At 55.6% G+C, this 16,649-nt stretch overlaps 2 protein-coding genes across 7 annotated transcripts in view; one reads left to right on the top strand and one right to left on the bottom strand.

Moving 5' to 3' along the window:
• Window positions 1-262: 262 nt before the first annotated feature.
• G6pc3 (glucose-6-phosphatase catalytic subunit 3) lies at window positions 263-4,366 on the top strand. 2 transcript variants are annotated; one of them, XM_021642723.2, is made up of 6 exons: window positions 263-703; window positions 2,261-2,367; window positions 2,746-2,836; window positions 3,016-3,134; window positions 3,344-3,485; window positions 3,694-4,366. In XM_021642723.2, exons 1-6 carry the CDS (start codon window positions 486-488, stop codon window positions 4,055-4,057), a joined length of 1,041 nt encoding a protein of 346 aa, XP_021498398.1. In that variant the 5' UTR covers window positions 263-485; the 3' UTR covers window positions 4,058-4,366. The 2 variants fall into 2 exon arrangements, with proteins under 2 accessions (XP_021498398.1, XP_060242625.1); XM_060386642.1 differs by having other exon boundaries at window positions 636-767.
• Window positions 4,367-5,888: 1,522 nt separating this feature from the next.
• Window positions 5,889-16,649, bottom strand: part of Hdac5 (histone deacetylase 5) — a 34,149-nt gene continuing 23,388 nt past the window's right edge. For all 5 annotated transcript variants that reach the window (XM_021642790.2, XM_021642792.2, XM_021642793.2 and 2 more), the window contains 23 exons: window positions 16,412-16,556; window positions 16,210-16,324; window positions 15,632-15,762; window positions 15,345-15,491; window positions 15,144-15,256; window positions 14,688-14,819; window positions 14,287-14,512; window positions 12,645-12,856; window positions 12,156-12,437; window positions 11,323-11,491; window positions 10,514-10,647; window positions 10,095-10,215; window positions 9,735-9,784; window positions 9,482-9,589; window positions 9,058-9,113; window positions 8,859-8,946; window positions 7,792-7,911; window positions 7,445-7,542; window positions 7,181-7,299; window positions 6,676-6,809; window positions 6,395-6,479; window positions 6,097-6,262; window positions 5,889-6,013 (listed from right to left, as the gene is read on the bottom strand). In XM_021642790.2, coding sequence (XP_021498465.1) covers window positions 5,974-6,013; window positions 6,097-6,262; window positions 6,395-6,479; window positions 6,676-6,809; window positions 7,181-7,299; window positions 7,445-7,542; window positions 7,792-7,911; window positions 8,859-8,946; window positions 9,058-9,113; window positions 9,482-9,589; window positions 9,735-9,784; window positions 10,095-10,215; window positions 10,514-10,647; window positions 11,323-11,491; window positions 12,156-12,437; window positions 12,645-12,856; window positions 14,287-14,512; window positions 14,688-14,819; window positions 15,144-15,256; window positions 15,345-15,491; window positions 15,632-15,762; window positions 16,210-16,324; window positions 16,412-16,556 — 2,991 coding nt within the window. In that variant the 3' untranslated portion in view covers window positions 5,889-5,973. The remainder of the gene's footprint in view (window positions 6,014-6,096; window positions 6,263-6,394; window positions 6,480-6,675; window positions 6,810-7,180; window positions 7,300-7,444; window positions 7,543-7,791; window positions 7,912-8,858; window positions 8,947-9,057; window positions 9,114-9,481; window positions 9,590-9,734; window positions 9,785-10,094; window positions 10,216-10,513; window positions 10,648-11,322; window positions 11,492-12,155; window positions 12,438-12,644; window positions 12,857-14,286; window positions 14,513-14,687; window positions 14,820-15,143; window positions 15,257-15,344; window positions 15,492-15,631; window positions 15,763-16,209; window positions 16,325-16,411; window positions 16,557-16,649) is intronic.

Below are 16,649 nucleotides of genomic sequence, written 5' to 3'. Positions count from 1 at the left end.
GGGTGGTGATGTCGGAGAAGAGAGGTCAGAGCCAGACGGTAACCTGGCCCTGGATATTAGACGTCATCTTCGCAGCAGCAGCGCAAGGGACCGGGACGCACCGCCGGTCCCCAGGTTTCCCTGACCCGGAACAGCAGCGGCTTTCTGCGCTGTGCCGGCAACCCACGTGCTAGCAACAGCGGCCACGTGGGGGCCCTGAGGAAACGCCTTTGCAAAGGTTTGTCCCTTCCGCTGTCCAGTAGAAAGGAAGGCCGAGCTAGAACGCCCGAGGAAATAGTACGGGTCACAGGCCCAACTTGCGCGTGCCAGCAACTGCGGGGGCGGGGACGGGTGGGGTGGGGGTGGGGCTTATCTTAGACCACTGGCGGGTAGGGCGAGACCTGGGGGCTAGAGGGAGGGCAAGCAGGTAGCCGTTTGGTCTTTGCCAAGGTTCCTCCGCTTGCTCACTACCACGGAACTCCAGCCTGGAGGACCCCTGACTCGCCATGGAGTCCACGCTGAGCGCGGGCATCGCGATGGCTGAAGCGCTGCAGAACCGGCTCCCCGGGCTAGAGAATATGTGGCTCTGGGTCACCTTTCTGGGCGATCCCAAGAACCTCTTTGTGTTTTATTTCCCCGCGGCCTACTACACCTCTCGCCGTCTGGGTATCTCCGTGCTGTGGATCACCTTCATTACTGAGTGGCTCAACCTCGTCTTCAAGTGGTGAGACAGAGAAGCCTTCGGGCATCCTGGTCCCCTACCCCTTTGGGGCCCTGGTTTCCCTCAAGTAGGTACCTCAAAGGCAATGCCACACTTATCCTTTAGGCGCTGGCTTTCACCTTGAGTTTCTTTCTGTCTTGGTTAAAGACCTCACACTTCATTCATCCTCCAACTGTCCCACAGAAATCACTTAAGGGGCGTGTTCAACTGCAAATACAGTCTCCCGCCTGAGACCTGCTGATTTCGAAACTCCTAATTTAGTACTAGTCGGAACTCGGCATTTTAGAGATTATGGCTAGAAATTTAAGTAGCCGAAAGTTTTCTTTCTTACCTGACCGTTTCATTCATCTATTCGTTTGCTTGACATTATGCTAGGCACCAGTTGCTTTGCTTAATTTTTGCTTAATTTTTTTAAATTAAGCCTGGTCCAGGCTCAGAAGCATAGGCAATGTTGAAGACCTATTAGAAGTACAGAATCTCAGGCTCCAGGCCAGTTCTGCATTTTAACAAGGCCCCCTGGTTGTTGTGTGCCCAGTGAAGTTTAAAAGGTACTAAACGCTAGTGACTAAAGGGAAGCCTTGTCCTCTAGACTGTAAGTCCCTCTTTTCCCCACCCTTCCCCACAAGGGCTTCATCCTAAAGCCCACAGGGCTTGCAAACCTAAAAGCAGTTGTCTAATCATTTCCTTCTGGCCTAACGGCCCCTCTCCTATGCTCTGTGCTGTCTCCTCCCTTGGAGTCTGGATAAGCCCAGTGCTTAATATCCAAAGCCTGTAATTGTTCTCCTCCTCCTCCTCCTCCATTGAGAGGAAGACTCACCTAACCCAGAATGGCGCTCCTCCTTCATCAGTCTCCCCAGTGCTGGGACAACAGGCATACACTAGCATGCCTGACACCATACTCATTTTATAGGTTTGTGGTCAACATTTGATGTGTGTGAGGCTGAGTTTTTGGCGGGAAAAGGCAAGTCCTTTCTGAAATCTTCCTCCCCAGCACTTTGCTTCCTGCTCTCCCACCTTTCCTCTTTTTTTTTTTTTTTTTTTTGGTCGTAGCAGCCTCTTCTCTGGTAGCAGCCTCTTCTCTGTGGGGTTCTCCAGCAACTGAACAAGCACCTGCTAGGCCAGGGGATTTCTTTTGTTTTGTTTTGTTTTGTTTTCCTTATTTTTCTCAGGCTCCTCTGTCCATCCCCTCCTCCCAGTTTCACACTCAAGACTCGCCCTACATGGTTCAGGCTAGAACCAGGAATCTGAGAGAGGGAGCAGGGATGGAGAGAGGTCAGAAAGCCATGTCCTGAGAAGAGCCGGCCATCCATTGGGAGGGATAAGAGTAGCACACGTGTGTCTCGGAGCACATGCACCACTCCACAACGCACAGTTTCTCTCCAGCCTCTGGCCTCCATGCCACTTTAAAAGGAAAATGTGTGCTTTTCTGTGTTCCAAAGTAAAAATCCTGGTAAGGTAATGGCTAGAACCACAGTAACCTTCTGAGGGCACCCAGCGGCTCCTCCAGATGGTATCCCTCTAGTGTGTGTGTTATATGGTCTTGTATCTTGTCTCTTCCAGGGTTCTGTTTGGAGACAGGCCTTTTTGGTGGGTGCATGAGTCCGGGTACTCCACCCAGACTCCAGTCCAGATTCGCCAGTTCCCCTCTTCTTGTGAGACTGGTCCAGGTGGGAAAAGTTTCAGCTTCCTCCCATTCCTGGTGCAGTTAAGGTTCGGGTAAACGTTTCCATATACCTCAGCTAGGGTGGTCCACACAGGCCCAGCCTCTCAAGTTACTGGTCCAGAAAACAAATTCTGGGAAGACCAGGTTGAGTGACATGCCTCGTGACAGCTGTTTGCCTCGGAGACTAAAACTGGGGGCATAGCAAGGTAGAAGCTTGAGGGCAGTGGCCTTAAGAGAAAGGCATCAGGCAAGAGCTCCCAGCAGGCTGGGACTGGAGAAAGCTGCCTTTACATCCAGGGGAGGCGAATGTGTCGAGGGTTCACCATAGGCACCTGGGTCTCACCTCTATTTTTTCACGTTGAACTTCCGGATCTCCCTGCAGGCAGCCCTTCCGGTCACTGCATGATCACAGGAGCAGCTCTTTGGCCCATAATGACGGCCATTTCTTCTCAGGTGGCCTCTCGGTACCGCAGGTATGACCTTGGTATTGCCCACCAGTAGGAGCATTCTGGGCCCCAACGTCTCCATAGACGTTTGGGAGCTGGAATGATAGTGACCTGGGGTGTTGGTTCAAACTCTGAAGTGTTTAGATGCTAAAGAAAATTAAGCCACATTGGACATCCCTTGAGCCATTTGTCTCTCTTCTTCCTAGCCCCTGGATTAGGGTGATTCCTAGCTTGGCTTATTGCACCTTCCTGTTGGCAGTCGGCCTCTCTCGGGTCTTCCTCTTAGCACATTTCCCTCACCAGGTGTTGGCTGGCCTTATAAGTGGTGAGCAATTGGGGCAACAGGGTGGGCCAAGAGGGTGTCTTTGGCAGTGGGAGGACCAGTCTAGGAACTTCCCAGCATTCTTAGCTTCTGGAGAGCCAACTTCAAGGTCCCCACCTTTGTCTTAGTCTGTCTGCCAGCTGAGATGAATTGCAGGTGAGGGAGTAGGTCATTTTCCCAGAAGTCTTAAAACTGTTTTTGCCCCCATCTAGGTGTCGTCCTTGGCTGGCTGATGGCCCACCGGGTGCCCATGGAGCGAGAGCTTAGCTTTTATGGGTTGACTGCTCTGGCCCTCATGCTGGGTGCCAGCCTCATGTATTGGACTCTCTTTACACTGGGCCTCGATCTCTCCTGGTAAGTCCTGCTTTGTAGTCTGGTCAGTCTCACCTGTACCTAGATAGAGGGTCTCTGGTTCACTGTGGCTGTAAAAGAACACATGGCTGTTCCTAGACAGAGATGCGGGGTCACAGTACATGGGGGCAGGCCCCCAAGGGAAGACAGCTAAGAGCCAGTGGCTCGCTGGATTCCAGGCCCTGCTGGCAAACACTCTCCTTCCCTTCAGGTCCGTCAGCCTGGCTTCCAAGTGGTGTGAGCGGCCCGAGTGGGTGCACCTGGATAGCCGGCCCTTTGCCTCACTGAGCCGTGACTCAGGAGCTGCTCTGGGTCTAGGCATTGCCCTCCACTCTCCTTGTTATGCCCAGATACGGCGGGCACATCTAGGAAAAGGCCAGAAAATAGCTTGCTTTCTGCTGGCCATAGGGCTGCTGTTCTTCCTGGAATGGCTGGGCCACCCACCTCAGATGAGCCTCTTCTACATCTTCAACTTCCTCAAATATACTCTCTGGCCATGCCTGGTCTTGGCCCTTGTGCCCTGGGTGGTACACACATTCAGTGCCCAGGAAGCACCGCCCATTCGCTCCTCTTGAAGTGTCTTGCCTCCTTTGCCGTTCTCTTGCCTCAAAGACAACACTCCTTTAGCACCACACTCTAAGAGGCAGCCCTTTTCCTGGGCTCCAAAGCCAGTCTACTCACCTTGGCCTTCACTTCTGGCTCATATCCTGCAGTCTTAGCCCCTTTGAAAGAAGGACCTCTGTTTCTCAAGGAGGCTAAGCCATTTGCCTTCCCCCCAGGTCCCCACAAAGCAAAAGCAACAACAGGCCTGCTGGGGATGGGGAGCTGGGTTCCTGACACTGATAAGCAGCTCAGGAAGGCCCCAATAAAGCCCTTGAAATGTCTGAATGCCTTTCTTGCTGTGTTCACGTCTCCACCGCCCTTGCCTCCATATGTACCAATGGGACCTCCACCCCATTCCTGTCTCTACAAAGACAAAAGCAAAAGGGGCTGGAAACACAGCTGAGACAAACCCTCTCCTTCCTGCCGAGGCCAGAGCAGAGATCTCTTTAGATACGACGGCGACGGTTTAGTGGAACCCAGTTTTCCCCAATGGGACAGAGCTCTCCCACCCTGGCCTTCAGCCTCTCAGACTGAATTCTAGTCCAAGGCTGAAGAAAAGACAGAATTTTGGCTAGGAAAGCAATGAGAACTTTCACTCCATTTAAGAACCCACAGAACAGACATCATTCCCAGAAGGCACTGCCACAAACAAGTTTATTTACACAAGGGCACAGTGGGACGGGCTACAAAACACTGAACTAAAATCCATGTCCAGAGAGGCGGCAGGAATGGGTGTACATCAGAATGAGACCGCCCACAGGGTGAGTGAGAGGTCTGGAGCCTTGGGCTCAGTGCAAGGAGGCTCTAGATGACACAAAACTAACAGTGGTGGGCCTTCCAGCTCCCTCAACCCTCTTCAGGCCCCCATCAGGATAATATGTAAACAGATAGCTGGGCCCCGGGGATGGAAGGAGAAAAGAGTATGTTGTATAGAGGAAGAAGAGTTGGCTCCTAGGAGCCATTTCCCGTCTTTGGTTTCCTACATGCTAGACCAGTCAATGGAAGCCTGTGGGCTCCAGCCTCCAGGTACATGGCTACTGGGAATGAAGATAGACAGCTTCTAACAACCTGCTGAGAGCTGACGCTCCCTCTCATCAGTGGGCGGGGCAGCTTCTGGACACCCTTCTGGCCCTGTCCATTCCAGAACCACCTCATTCACCATCCCCAGGCTTCAAAGCAAAAAGGCTCCAGAAGGGAACTGAGTCTTGATGCTTCTGCTTGCTGCAGGCAGAAGAGAAAATCTGGTCTAGAACATCAAAGGGGCTTGCATGAACTTGAAGACCCCCTGGGATCTACCTTCTCCCCTGTGGAAAGTGAGCCTGTGTATGCAGGTCCTCCTGGCCCCTGGTAACAACCCACCTAGGCCCCTGGGAGTGTGAGACAAGAAAGTTGGGCACAAGTCTCCATTGCTGAAGCCCGAGAGGAGAGGGGTCTGCAGAATGGTGAGGGGGACAGGGAGAAAGGGGAGAAGCCTACCTTCCCTCTGCTTCCCTCAGTAGTGGTCCTCCTGAGGATGGAGAGGGGTGGAGGTTAAGGCATTCCCTGAAAGCTAGCTGAAGCCAAGGCACCAACTTACTGTTCCCATCTCAGCTAGCTCCAGACCTGGAGGTACCACCTGGAGTACTGTCCAAGGTGGAAAAGAAGAGAGTACAGGAAACTGGGTATAGGATACAACATGGGCAAAGCAGACACTCAGCCCCTATAGAAGGAATGGATTTCTAAAGCTGAGCCGTGGCCCACGTGGTAGTAGGAAGGCTGAAAAAGTTTGGAATAGCAAGACTGAGAGACCCACACAGCACACGGTTGTTGAATGTGTGACTTTTTGTTTTTAATAGAAAAAATAAACAAAATCACAATGATGAAGCCCAGAGGGATGGGGGCCAGGGTGTCACAGGGCAGGCTCCTGCTCCATGGGCTCTTCTGCTGGCCTGGGGGGACAAGCACAGGGAGGACACTGAGTAGAGAGCACTACCTGAGGCCAGGGCACGGGGAAGGGAAGTGAGGTGCTTACCTGGGGCTGTGCTCTTGAGGGGCAACAGCCTGGGCCTGCTCAGCCCCCATGGAAAGCAGGGCCATGGCGCTCACAGTCTCGGCCTCCTCTGTCTCGCCTGTCTGAGCCTCCCGCAGCGAGCAGCCCAGACCAGCGGCAAACCTCTGTACACAGCTCCAGTGTTTGCCTGTGGGAGAGGGACAGACGGGTTCAGGGAAAGCAGACTGATGTAGGTGTGCCTTTCCTGTAAGGTACACCTCCCATAAGCCCTTCCTCCCGGGCAGGCTGCACCGTGAGCCCTCTCCCTTTCCCCACGCACCCTGGATCTCGATGACTTTCTCTAGTGTGGCAACTGCATTAACGCTGGGCTTCTGCTGCAAGACTGCTTCATCCAAGGGCTGCAGCTGGCAGGGGAAGAAGGGCAGGGCCAGCATGGGACGAGGAGCCATGCTTAGCTCTCCAACTCTCTCCATGCAGCCTGACATTCCTGTGCTGGCAAGCACTTCACGGAGCCCTCAAGGCCACTTGACTCAGGGAAGTGATGTCCCTGCTGACCCATCAGTGCCCACCCGTTGTCCCACCTCTCTGTCCCCCACTTACCTCCACACTGAGCAGAGCCGAGACACAGGCCTCAGAGGCATCACAGATGGCGGTCAAGTCATGGCCCCCCTCCAGGGCCAGCACCACCCGGCCCCCTGCCAATGTCATGAGCTGCCTGGTCAAGTGGCCAAAACCTTTGCACAGGAGTAAAGAGAAAAGGATGAATGGCAAATTGTATTAAAGAGAAGAAGAAACAAAAAAAAAAAAAAATGAGACAGCACAAAACATGACAGCAGACTTAAGCCCAATTCATCTACAATGAAGTGAATTGTCAGTGAGCTGAAGAACAGGCTAAGATGAAATGCATCCCTGGATCCTCTAGGAGCATCCTGGGAAGGTCAAGGCCAGGGAGCTCCAGTGGAAGGTACTTCGTTTGCTACTCCACCTCTACTTGCTGGCCCCACAGCTGGGCTGGCAGAACAGCAGGACTTGCTCCCACTGTTGACAACCCCCTGTCCCACGTGCCTCAGTGTTCCACACTCTCCCAGACCCCTAGTAGGCTCACATCTGGCGGTGACAGAATAGCCACCCAGTGGAGACAGATGTCCTTCAACAGCATCAAACCCAGCGGAGACTAGGACGACGTCAGGTGAGAATTCCTGGGCAATGGGCATCACCACTGTCCTGTAAAGGGATGGCCCAAGCTGATGGCAGCAGAGGCCAGGCTGAGCCTTGCCACGCTCTGTTCTCCGTTGAGGTCATGGCCCTCCCCCACCCCGGCTGAGTGCCTGCTGTCCCCACCCCTCCTTTGGCCCCTCTCAGTCCCCACCTGAAGGCTGTCAGGTACTCCACATCTCCAATGGGGGGATCCACACCTCCTGTCCACGCCACATTTACATTGTAGCCCACACCTGGCCCTCCACCAACCTGGCGTAAGGTAGGAGAGAGTACCATCACTGCCTGGGGGTCTCAAACACTGCCCCACCCCTTGACACCAAGGCATCCCTCCATTGACCTCTGTTTTGCCAGGCTGGCAGTCAGACCTGTGTGGTCCTCCCACTAGGAGTCCTCATAGGCCACAAGAAACAGAACCATGAGTGGACTTCCGTGGCTTCCTGCCAGGCCCCAGCCTGTCACCTCCCAGAAGGACTCGCATGGGAGCCTAGGAGCAGTTACCTCTTCAGGAGCCCCAGAGCCTGGAAAGAAGTTCCCATTGTCATAGCGGTGCAGGGAGATGTAGAGCACAGAGGGGTCATTGTAGAATGCTTGCTGGGTGCCGTTGCCATGGTGAATGTCCTGATGAGAAGTGGAGGGTGCTTTGGGCAACAGTCTAAGCTCTAATCCAAAGCTTAACCTGCCAGCTGTTCCCCCACACACACCATTAGCTCTGGAGATGAGCCCACCCATGGCTCTGGGGCTGTGACACTTGAGTCCAGGCTCTACAGCCATGGGATGAACATGGTTTATCTCCCCGCAGAACCCATTCCACTGAAGTGCAAAGGAAACTCAGGTTGGTAAGAAATTTAACACAGGCAAATAAGTTCTGAAGAAGGATCTAACATTTACATTAATTTGTTTTATTTTGAGACAGGATCTCACTAGACAGTCCAGGCTAGCCTTGAACTCTCAATCCTCCTGCCTTAGCCTCCTGAGTGCTGGGATTACAATTGTGCATCACATTGAATACATCAGTTCTTAAACCAAAATTGGGCACTCTGCTGATCACCTGCCTAGTGATTCCTCAAGCCCCGTGAGTTGTGTGAGCACTTTCCCCGCCATGACAGCCGAAGGTTGAGCAAGGCCCACAGCCTCAGGGGCAGAGGTATGGCATCCCCGCTAAGTAAAGGGATGACTACTCCTGTACCGCTGGAGGTGTCCATGAGCAGCACAGTGGCAGGTTCCTGGCACACAGCAGCCCCGATGGTAAGGGCAGTGGTAGCACCCCTGTCCCTACTGCTCAAGGTAGCAAATCACCTCCATTCTGGAGGCTGTGAGGGGGAGATATAAGGCTAAAAACACACTGGGGTCTCCCAGGGAGGAGCAGCCCTACTGGAATGAACGAACCCCCGCCGCCCATGACCAAGCAGGAAGGGTATAAAGTTATCCATCTGTGAGGCCACTTGGAGTGAGCTTTGGTGCCACCCAGAAGTGGAGCAGGCTGCCCAGAGGTGGGGGCACCTCTGAAGGCCTTTGCTGGCACAGCTCTGCCCTTCCCTGCCCAGGCATCCCAGCCCACTGCCTACCCAGTCCACGATGAGGACCTTGCCCACGTTCAGCTTCTGCTGCAGGAGTTTAGCTGTGATGGCTACAGAGTTGAAGAAGCAGAATCCCCTGAGGGGTATGGGGAGGAGAGGGCAAGTTCAGTGATGTGAGGTTTGCTCCAAGTTAAAGACAGGAAGGGCTGATGGCAGAGGGCTGGGGCCAGGTCTGAGTGGTACTCACATGGCTGTGGACTCCTCAGCATGATGTCCTGGAGGCCGGATGATAGCAAATCCATTCTGACGTACAAGGAAAAGGACAACTGTCAGGAAAGCCATGTGGCCAGGGACAGGATAGACACGAGAGAGAAGCACAAGCCGGGCAGAGATGGGGACACAGAAATACGCTTTACGAACGCCAACTGCAGGGCCCCAGGCAAGTCACTATCTCTCCTCTGCAGATACCCACAAGAGCCTCAGGCACTGGTGCCTACCTGGTCCCTCATGACCCTCAAACCATGGCTATTCCTGGGGTTTCTCCCCATCTTAGCACTGAAAAGTTGCAAAGGACAATGCCTCGCCGAAGGGAAGTCAGTGCTGCCCCCAAATGTCCGCTCTGGAAGACCCGGAGCCCAGCCAAGGAGCAGCGTCCACACGTATCTCTGTACCTTGAGCTCTCCCGCAGCCACCTTGAAGGCCAGCTCCACCAGGCAGCCCACTGCCATTCGCACGGCACTGGAGGAGTGCATCTCATTCCACACAGTGTCACTGTCCACCTGCGGGGGCAGGAGATCAGGCTTCAGTGTGCCCTCTGCGGGGGGAGGGGAGGAATGGGAGTGGGCACCAGAGAGGAGGCCAGGAAGGAAGGGGCCAAGCTGGGAGAGCCTCTTGCCCACTCCCCCTCGCACACATCCAACTCACCCCAATGCCCCCGCAAGGCAGCATGGCATACATCTTCTGGCTGATGGGCCCTGCCGAGAAAGGGACAGAGGTGCTCTGAAAGGTGTCCCCATTGCCAGCTGAGAGCCTCTATCTCCTGTTCTAGGGGAGATGACCCACCTCTAGAGCCAAATAGTAAGGACATTGTCGGCTGGGAAGAGACACAGACCACCTGCCACCGTCAGGTCCACCCTTACGCCTGATGCCCTACATGTGTGTTCATTCGGCATCTATGCTAATGTCATCCACTAAGACCACCGCCTGCTCTGGCTTGGTGGCCTTCACGACAGCCCCATCACACTCGGACAGAGGGCACGCGTGGGACCACGCCCTGCAGCTCACCAAGCAGCTTCTTGCTGTCCAGCTTCTGCCGGTTGAGGGGGCTGGTCCCATAGAGCAGGGTGTGGTACTCGGAGTGCACTGTCTGGATTTCATCCAGCGTGGCTTTACGACCCCGGATCCGCTGCCAGAGGAGGTCAAGAGAGGCCAGAGAGCGTTGACAAGGCTCAACCCTCTTGACAACTACAGCTCACAAGAGCCAAGTTCCAGGAGAACTACAGGATGATGAATAACTATGTCCTGGCCCTTGGGAGACCCCCTACTCTCCCCAGGTTAGCCGGGGACCATGAGGGAAACGGACCATCAGGGATGGAACCGGGGAAGTCTCAGAACTGACTGGAGAGCTAGGGTGTGGGAGGTGCTTTGCTAGGAGGGGATCACTCAGCTGGAAGTCCCCAGCTGAAGCCAGGGGGCTCCCTCACCTCACACTTGCTGAGCAGTCCGGTCTCCTGCAGCCGGGACCAGATGCTCTGGATGCGGCCGGCGTGCTCCGGGTGTACATGCGTATTCCCGCACATGCACTGGTGCTTCAGCATGAACGTGTCATAGACCACACCTGAGCCACAGACCCTTGAGTCAGCCAGAACCGTTGTGAAGCCTGACCCACACCCTGTCCAAGCAACTGTCTCTGGCTATCCTAGCTATCCGCCAACATCCACCGACATACCCTCTCTCCTCTCCTGAAATTCCTCTCTAGCCTGGCAGACGCTGGTCCCACCTAATCTCTGTCCTCTGCATCCCCTGCACTGTCCCCACGGTGCATTCCTCCTTCCCCCAACATTCGAATGCACTGTTCCCCAGTGGTGAGACATCCTCAGCAAGTCCGGGCCCTGTCAGAACCCAGCACGTGGCAACCTCATGGGCAAAGCTTTCTGGATTCGACTGAGGTCTCACTGTCAACCCCACAGGGGGAAAGGAGGACAGGAGGCTGGAAGGGCAAAAACTAAGAGACAGTGGACTCCACCCAAGGCCCCAGGCCTTGTTGAAAGATAGTGCAAAAGCAGATGCCCCAGGTGGGGAGAGGGGGGCACAGAGACAACGCTGCCCCAGGGAGTAGGGGCAAGGCTGCCCACCCTCCTGCTGGGAAAGAAACTGCAGCTGCTCTGTGAATAGCTGTGGCGCACAGGGAGGAGATGAAGGCCCCCCCTTTCCCTCCGTGCGGTGTGTATGCAGGACCTCGGGTGCTACTGGTGCATGGCGAGGGGATGGGATGGGCAGGGCTGGGGCTTACCTGTGGTGAAGAGGTGCTTGGTGGGCGGCTGGTCTGGGGGGCTCTTCAAGCTCCCAGGAGCAGCAGGCGAGGACTGGGTGCGGCCCAGGGCCTGGTGTGGCACCGTGGCCAGGCTGAGGGGTGCCTGGTACACCTGCAAGGGCTGTAGCTGCTGGGCATCTGTGAACAACTGAGAGGGAGTACAAAGAGGCCTGTGTAAGCCTCAGCCTGAATGGGACTGAGTACAGAGCCCTTTCAGCCTCCAGAGGGCCCCCAAGTCTCCTCCTTCTACCACCTCCTCCCACTGGCTCCCTCCAGGGACAGAAGGAGCTCCAGCCTTGCCATCTCCTGCAAGATGGGGAAGATGGGGGATGTGATGAGTCACTCCAAATAGTAGCATTGAGGTAAGAGGCTGAGAGGGGCGGGGGCGGGTGGGGGCGGGATGAGTCAGGCCTAAGGGCTTGGGGCTGTGTCCGCAATGAATGGAGCGCTAGGCTCAAGGCACACTGTAGTAACAGTGGGGGCGTGTGTGTACACATGCGCACATGCACGCAGGGACCGACGCACAACCGTCGACGCAGGCATAAACGCAGATACACACAGACCTCGTGCATGCGCACGCGCACCAATCACACAGTTGAAAGACAAGGGCGGTCACAGAGGGAGACTGGCACGCAGGCACAGCTCAGGGACCACACAGCAGACCCCTCTCCCTCCCTCCTGGTCTCCTCCCTTCTAGTTCTTCAGAAAGCTGCTCAAGACCTGGCAACCACCCCACTGGGGACCGACCAACAAGGGTAGAAGTCAGGGGATGTGGAGGGAGAGCAGGCGGAGACCAAGTGTGTGGGAGGTACCTTTTTGTAACCAGCATTGGACTCCTCTAAGTCAGGGCCCTCTTCGGGACCACTCTCGCCCTCCTCATCCTTGACCTGAATGCAGTCTTCCTCTTCCTCTTCCTCCTCCTCCTCCTCCTCTTCTAGGTCTTCCTGGGTGCTCTCACTCTCTGTAGAGCCCTCCCGGGGCATGGCCAAGGGCCCCTCCCCAAGCATGGTCCCCTGCTGCTCTGTCAGCTCCTCCTCTGTCTCCTCAGGGTGGGTGGTGGGCTGCCTTGGCAGCTCCCCAGTCTTGGTGAGGATCTGAGAGAAGAAAGCGCGTCATCTGAGGGTGGGAACCTTTAGCCTCAGTAGGTCTGCTACCCTTCTCTCTCTCTCCGGGCCAGGCACCTGTCACCTGTATGTGACTCGGAAGGTGGAAAGCACACAGCTCGCCGTGTTCAGCCCTCACGTGTCTTGCCAGCCCGGGTCACCCCTGGGTCGCCCAGGGCATTGCCTCTCTGCACGTACCTTGCCCAGCTGCATCTGCTGCTGCTTCTGCTTCTCTAGGAACTGCTGGTGCTGCTGCTGCATGACCAGCTGCTGCAGGGCCTGGGGACTCTGCGGCAGTGGCGAGGACTGCGTGCGGCTCAGAGGGCGGTGCCTCGGGAGCTTGCCCACTGTCCTCATGCTGGTGGCCACGCGCTCACCCGTCACCAGTGGGGACTGCCCGTGGAGAGGCACTGCGGAGGCAGAGAATGGGAGTAAACACTATTGGGGGCACCCCGTCCCCGAGGCTGAGCTGCGTTCTCTTTCCTCCCTGTACCTCAACAGTGAGCTCAGAGCCACTGGCACCAGCAAGCCTTCCTAGGGTCACCTAACTGAACGCACAGGCAGTCCTGGGCTCAGCACACACAGAGGTGATAACTGGTTTTCTCCAACTGCCACAGACATCCCTGGCAGCCTTCTCGTACCAGCCTGACAAGTTCTGGGCCAAGAAGCCCCTAAAAATGTTGGTCGGTACTAAGGGCTGACTGTCTAACGCTGTGCAACGTCGCTGCTATGGACCATATGTGATGGAGCCTTCAAAACATGGCCACGTTGACTTGTGCTACCAGTACATACATGGGATTCCAAAGCTCAGCATGAAACAAAAACTGAAATTATAATATTCTAGACAGGAGTTAAATATATATTATTAGATCAATTCCACTCATTTCTTTAAGAAAAGTAAAATTATTGCTGGGCTTGCTGGCACCCCACATTTAGTCACAGCGAAGTACAGGCAGATCTCTGAGTTAGAGGCCAGCCTGGTCTACACAGTGAGTTTGAGGCCTGCCAGGACTACATAGTGAGACCCTGCCTCAAAAAAAAAAAAAAAAAAAAGCAATATAAGGCATGTGTAACCATACATGTTGATGTGTGTGAGCACAGCATGGCACGTGGAAGTCAGAGGACAGCCACAGATGTCAGCCCTTGCTTGCCACCTTGTTTAACAAAGCATGTCTTACTGCTTCCTGTATACCAGGCCAGCTGGCCCGTGAGCCTCCAAGGATTCTCCTGTCTCTGCCTCCATCTCACAGCGAGAGTCCTGGAAATACAAACCTGTCCTACCGTGTCTGCTTTAAGTGAGCACAGGGGATCTGAACTCAGGTCCCCACACTGGAGTGCAACCACTTGACCCAATGAGCCCCCTTCTCAGCCCTCTATAAAATGTATAAATGTAGCCACTAGGAAGTTTTAAGTCCAGTGTATGGTGAGTGGCTGAGTGTGATACATTGTGTCTGTAATCCCAGCACTCTGGAGCTGAGGAAAGAAGATTGTTATGAGTTTGAGGCCAACCTGAGCTACACAGTGACACAGTGAGCCCACCTCAAAATAAAACAAAACGACCTAGCTAAATAAACAGAGCGCAGGTTGGCGCTATTCTTGCTGGCCAGCTCCACTCTGGAATATGAACCCAGTGACAGCAGCAGGTTCTGTCCAGACGCACCGAACACCGGTACCTGATCTTTCAGAATGTGGAAGAAAGCACTGATATCGCTGATGGTGGTGGCAGGTCTGGAGAGTATCCCTGGCTACGTTTCCCTAAGAGACAGGCCTGACTTGAGGCCTGAATTGAGCCCCCATGACAGCCAACACCCCTTCCCAGGCGCACGGCTCACCCACTCACCAGCTATGAGCGTGCTCTGTTGCCGGGCCTGCTCCAGCAGCAAGACATGCTGCAGCAGGGAAGCGTGCCCGTGGGGGCTCGTGTCGCCCTCCAACGCCACGCCCAGCAGGCAGCCCGGGATGGACGATGTGCTCATGAACTTGCCAGTCAGCGTGCCACCCTGCCTCAGGGACTGAAGGGCCTGCCTCTCAGCCTCCTGCTGTGTCGACAGCTGCTTCGGAGAGGCCTGAAGTCGGAGGGTAATGACAGCTAAGGCACGGACCAATACTGGCTCCGTCTGGCCAACTCAGACCAGCACCCCTCAGGTGCTCTTTGCCCACCCACCAGATCAGTGTCGTGCCCCCTCAGCTCCCCTAGGGCCTTAGCAAACGTCCTAGCTAACATATGTGCCCTGTACTTACGGTGAGGTGCGAGTTGGTGACAGTGACAGTGGCCTGCAGCCCTAGGGAGATGTTGGGCAGAGAAGGAGACGTGTAGAGGCTGAACTGGTTTGGGGAGCTGTCCAGAGGGAGGGCCCGGTGCTGGGGGAGCATCTGAGGGAGCAGTCGGGAGAGACAGACATGAAAGCAGGCAAAGGAGAGACAGCCAAGAAGGGTGACCTAGACCAAGGCCAAGGGCTCTGAATGGTCTCTCATTCCCCTGACTCTAAGCCCCAAGCGGGGGTGACACAGAGATCAGAGCCCTTCAGGGGCCTGTGGGACACATCTCTTTTCCAGGCAAGAACCCTCCGAATGAACACAGAGGCATCTTGGCTGAGCACACAGCTAGACCAGAAAGAGCCAAACTCCTCCTTCCAGAAGAAAGAAAAGGCACTTCTGTACCCCCTAAGCCAACCCCGGCCTCTGTCAGCCCGGTACCTCGGTGGGGATGTTGGGGACTGAGCCAGTGAAGCCGTTCTCAGCGATGGTGCTGTGGGAACTGTTGGGAGAGCTGGGGCCGGAGCCGGGAGCACTGTTACACACGGTCGACACTACAGGAGAAGTGGCTGTCACCTGGGCCTGCTTCAGGCCGCCCCTCCGCCCAGACCTTCACCATTAGGACAGGAGAGGAGGCCTTACCCCCAGGCCCCGGGCCTGCGATTTCAACCGCTCTCTTCTTGAAGGTACTAATTACAGTGCCATCCTTTCGACGCAGGAGGGGACTGCTTCTCCTCTCGGCCACCTTCTGTTTTAGCCTCGAACGTACTTTTAAGTTGGGTTCAGAGGCTGGAGAGAGAGTAGCTGGGCTCAGATTCAGCTACACAGAAACCAGCCCAGCCCAGCTGGGGACAACTCAGAGCAGCAGCGCCATGTCCTCTGCACCTCTACCCAAGAAGCCATAGTCCTGGGAGCCGGGACACACGCACCTGTTTTGCGGAGGGGGAAGTCATCGCGGCTGTCATAGGGCCCAAGCAAAGGCAGTTTGTAGGAGGGAGGCGTCCCAGGAGGGCCGCTCTGTGGGGGGGAACTCTGGTCCAAAGAAGCATGGTGGGCTCCCCTGGGGGAGGGTGGAAGCAGATGTAGGTTACCACGGACCCCCCCCCCCAGACCTGCCACCTGATAAGCTGGTTGTTTGGTTTGGGAGATTTTGTGGGTCTCATATATCCCAGACTGGCCTCAGACTTGTTATTGTAGCCCAGGCTAGCCTCAGACAAACTTGCACCCCTATCCTTTTACCTCTATCTCCTGAGTTCTACATCCATGGGAAAGGCTGCATGGGGGGCGGTTACCTCCCCTACTCTTTACTCTTCATGGAGCTAAGGGTGCACACTGCACAAGGGGAAAAAAATGGACCCTGGGAAGGGGAGGAAGAGAAACAGCTCCCCTCCTAGAATAGACCACAGAACTCAAAACTGGGTGCAAGGTAAGGTGCTCCACGCTGTTCCCATGACCAGGAAGCCCGAGCAGGGACCCTCTGTCTACCCTTGACCTCCAGAACCATTACCAGCATTTGGGGTGCTGTGGGAGGGAATGGTTGAGGCCGCCTGGCGTGGGCTCCTTTGACTTCGACAACAGGAATTCCTGGAGCCTCAGCTTTACCTCGGTGCTGGCGATGGCACCTACGGGACAGGGCGCTGCTGAGCTGGGTGCCTGGAGCCAGGGTGGGTGTGGTGTGGTGCGGCCCAGGTACTGCCTGTTGGCCTTACTCTCTTTGCTCTTCTCCTTGTTCCGTAGGATGAGCAGCTGCTGCTCCAGCCGCTGCTTCTCCAGCTCCTCCTGCTGCTGCTGCTCCCGCTGCCGCTGCTGCTCCAGCTCCTGTTGCCTCTTAGCCGCCAGCATCTCCTGCTGCTGCTGCAGTGGGTGCGGGAGGGAGGAGGCAGTGGTGAGCCAGGCCCGGGCAGGGCAGGGCTGGGCCTCTGGTGGGCCCTGAGCCCCGCTCGCTCA

The sequence above is a fragment of the Meriones unguiculatus genome, chromosome 7 (assembly GCF_030254825.1).
Source record: "Meriones unguiculatus strain TT.TT164.6M chromosome 7, Bangor_MerUng_6.1, whole genome shotgun sequence".
In the NCBI taxonomy this organism is placed as follows: Eukaryota; Metazoa; Chordata; class Mammalia; order Rodentia; family Muridae; genus Meriones; species Meriones unguiculatus.
This window is presented reverse-complemented; position numbering and strand designations above follow the sequence as displayed.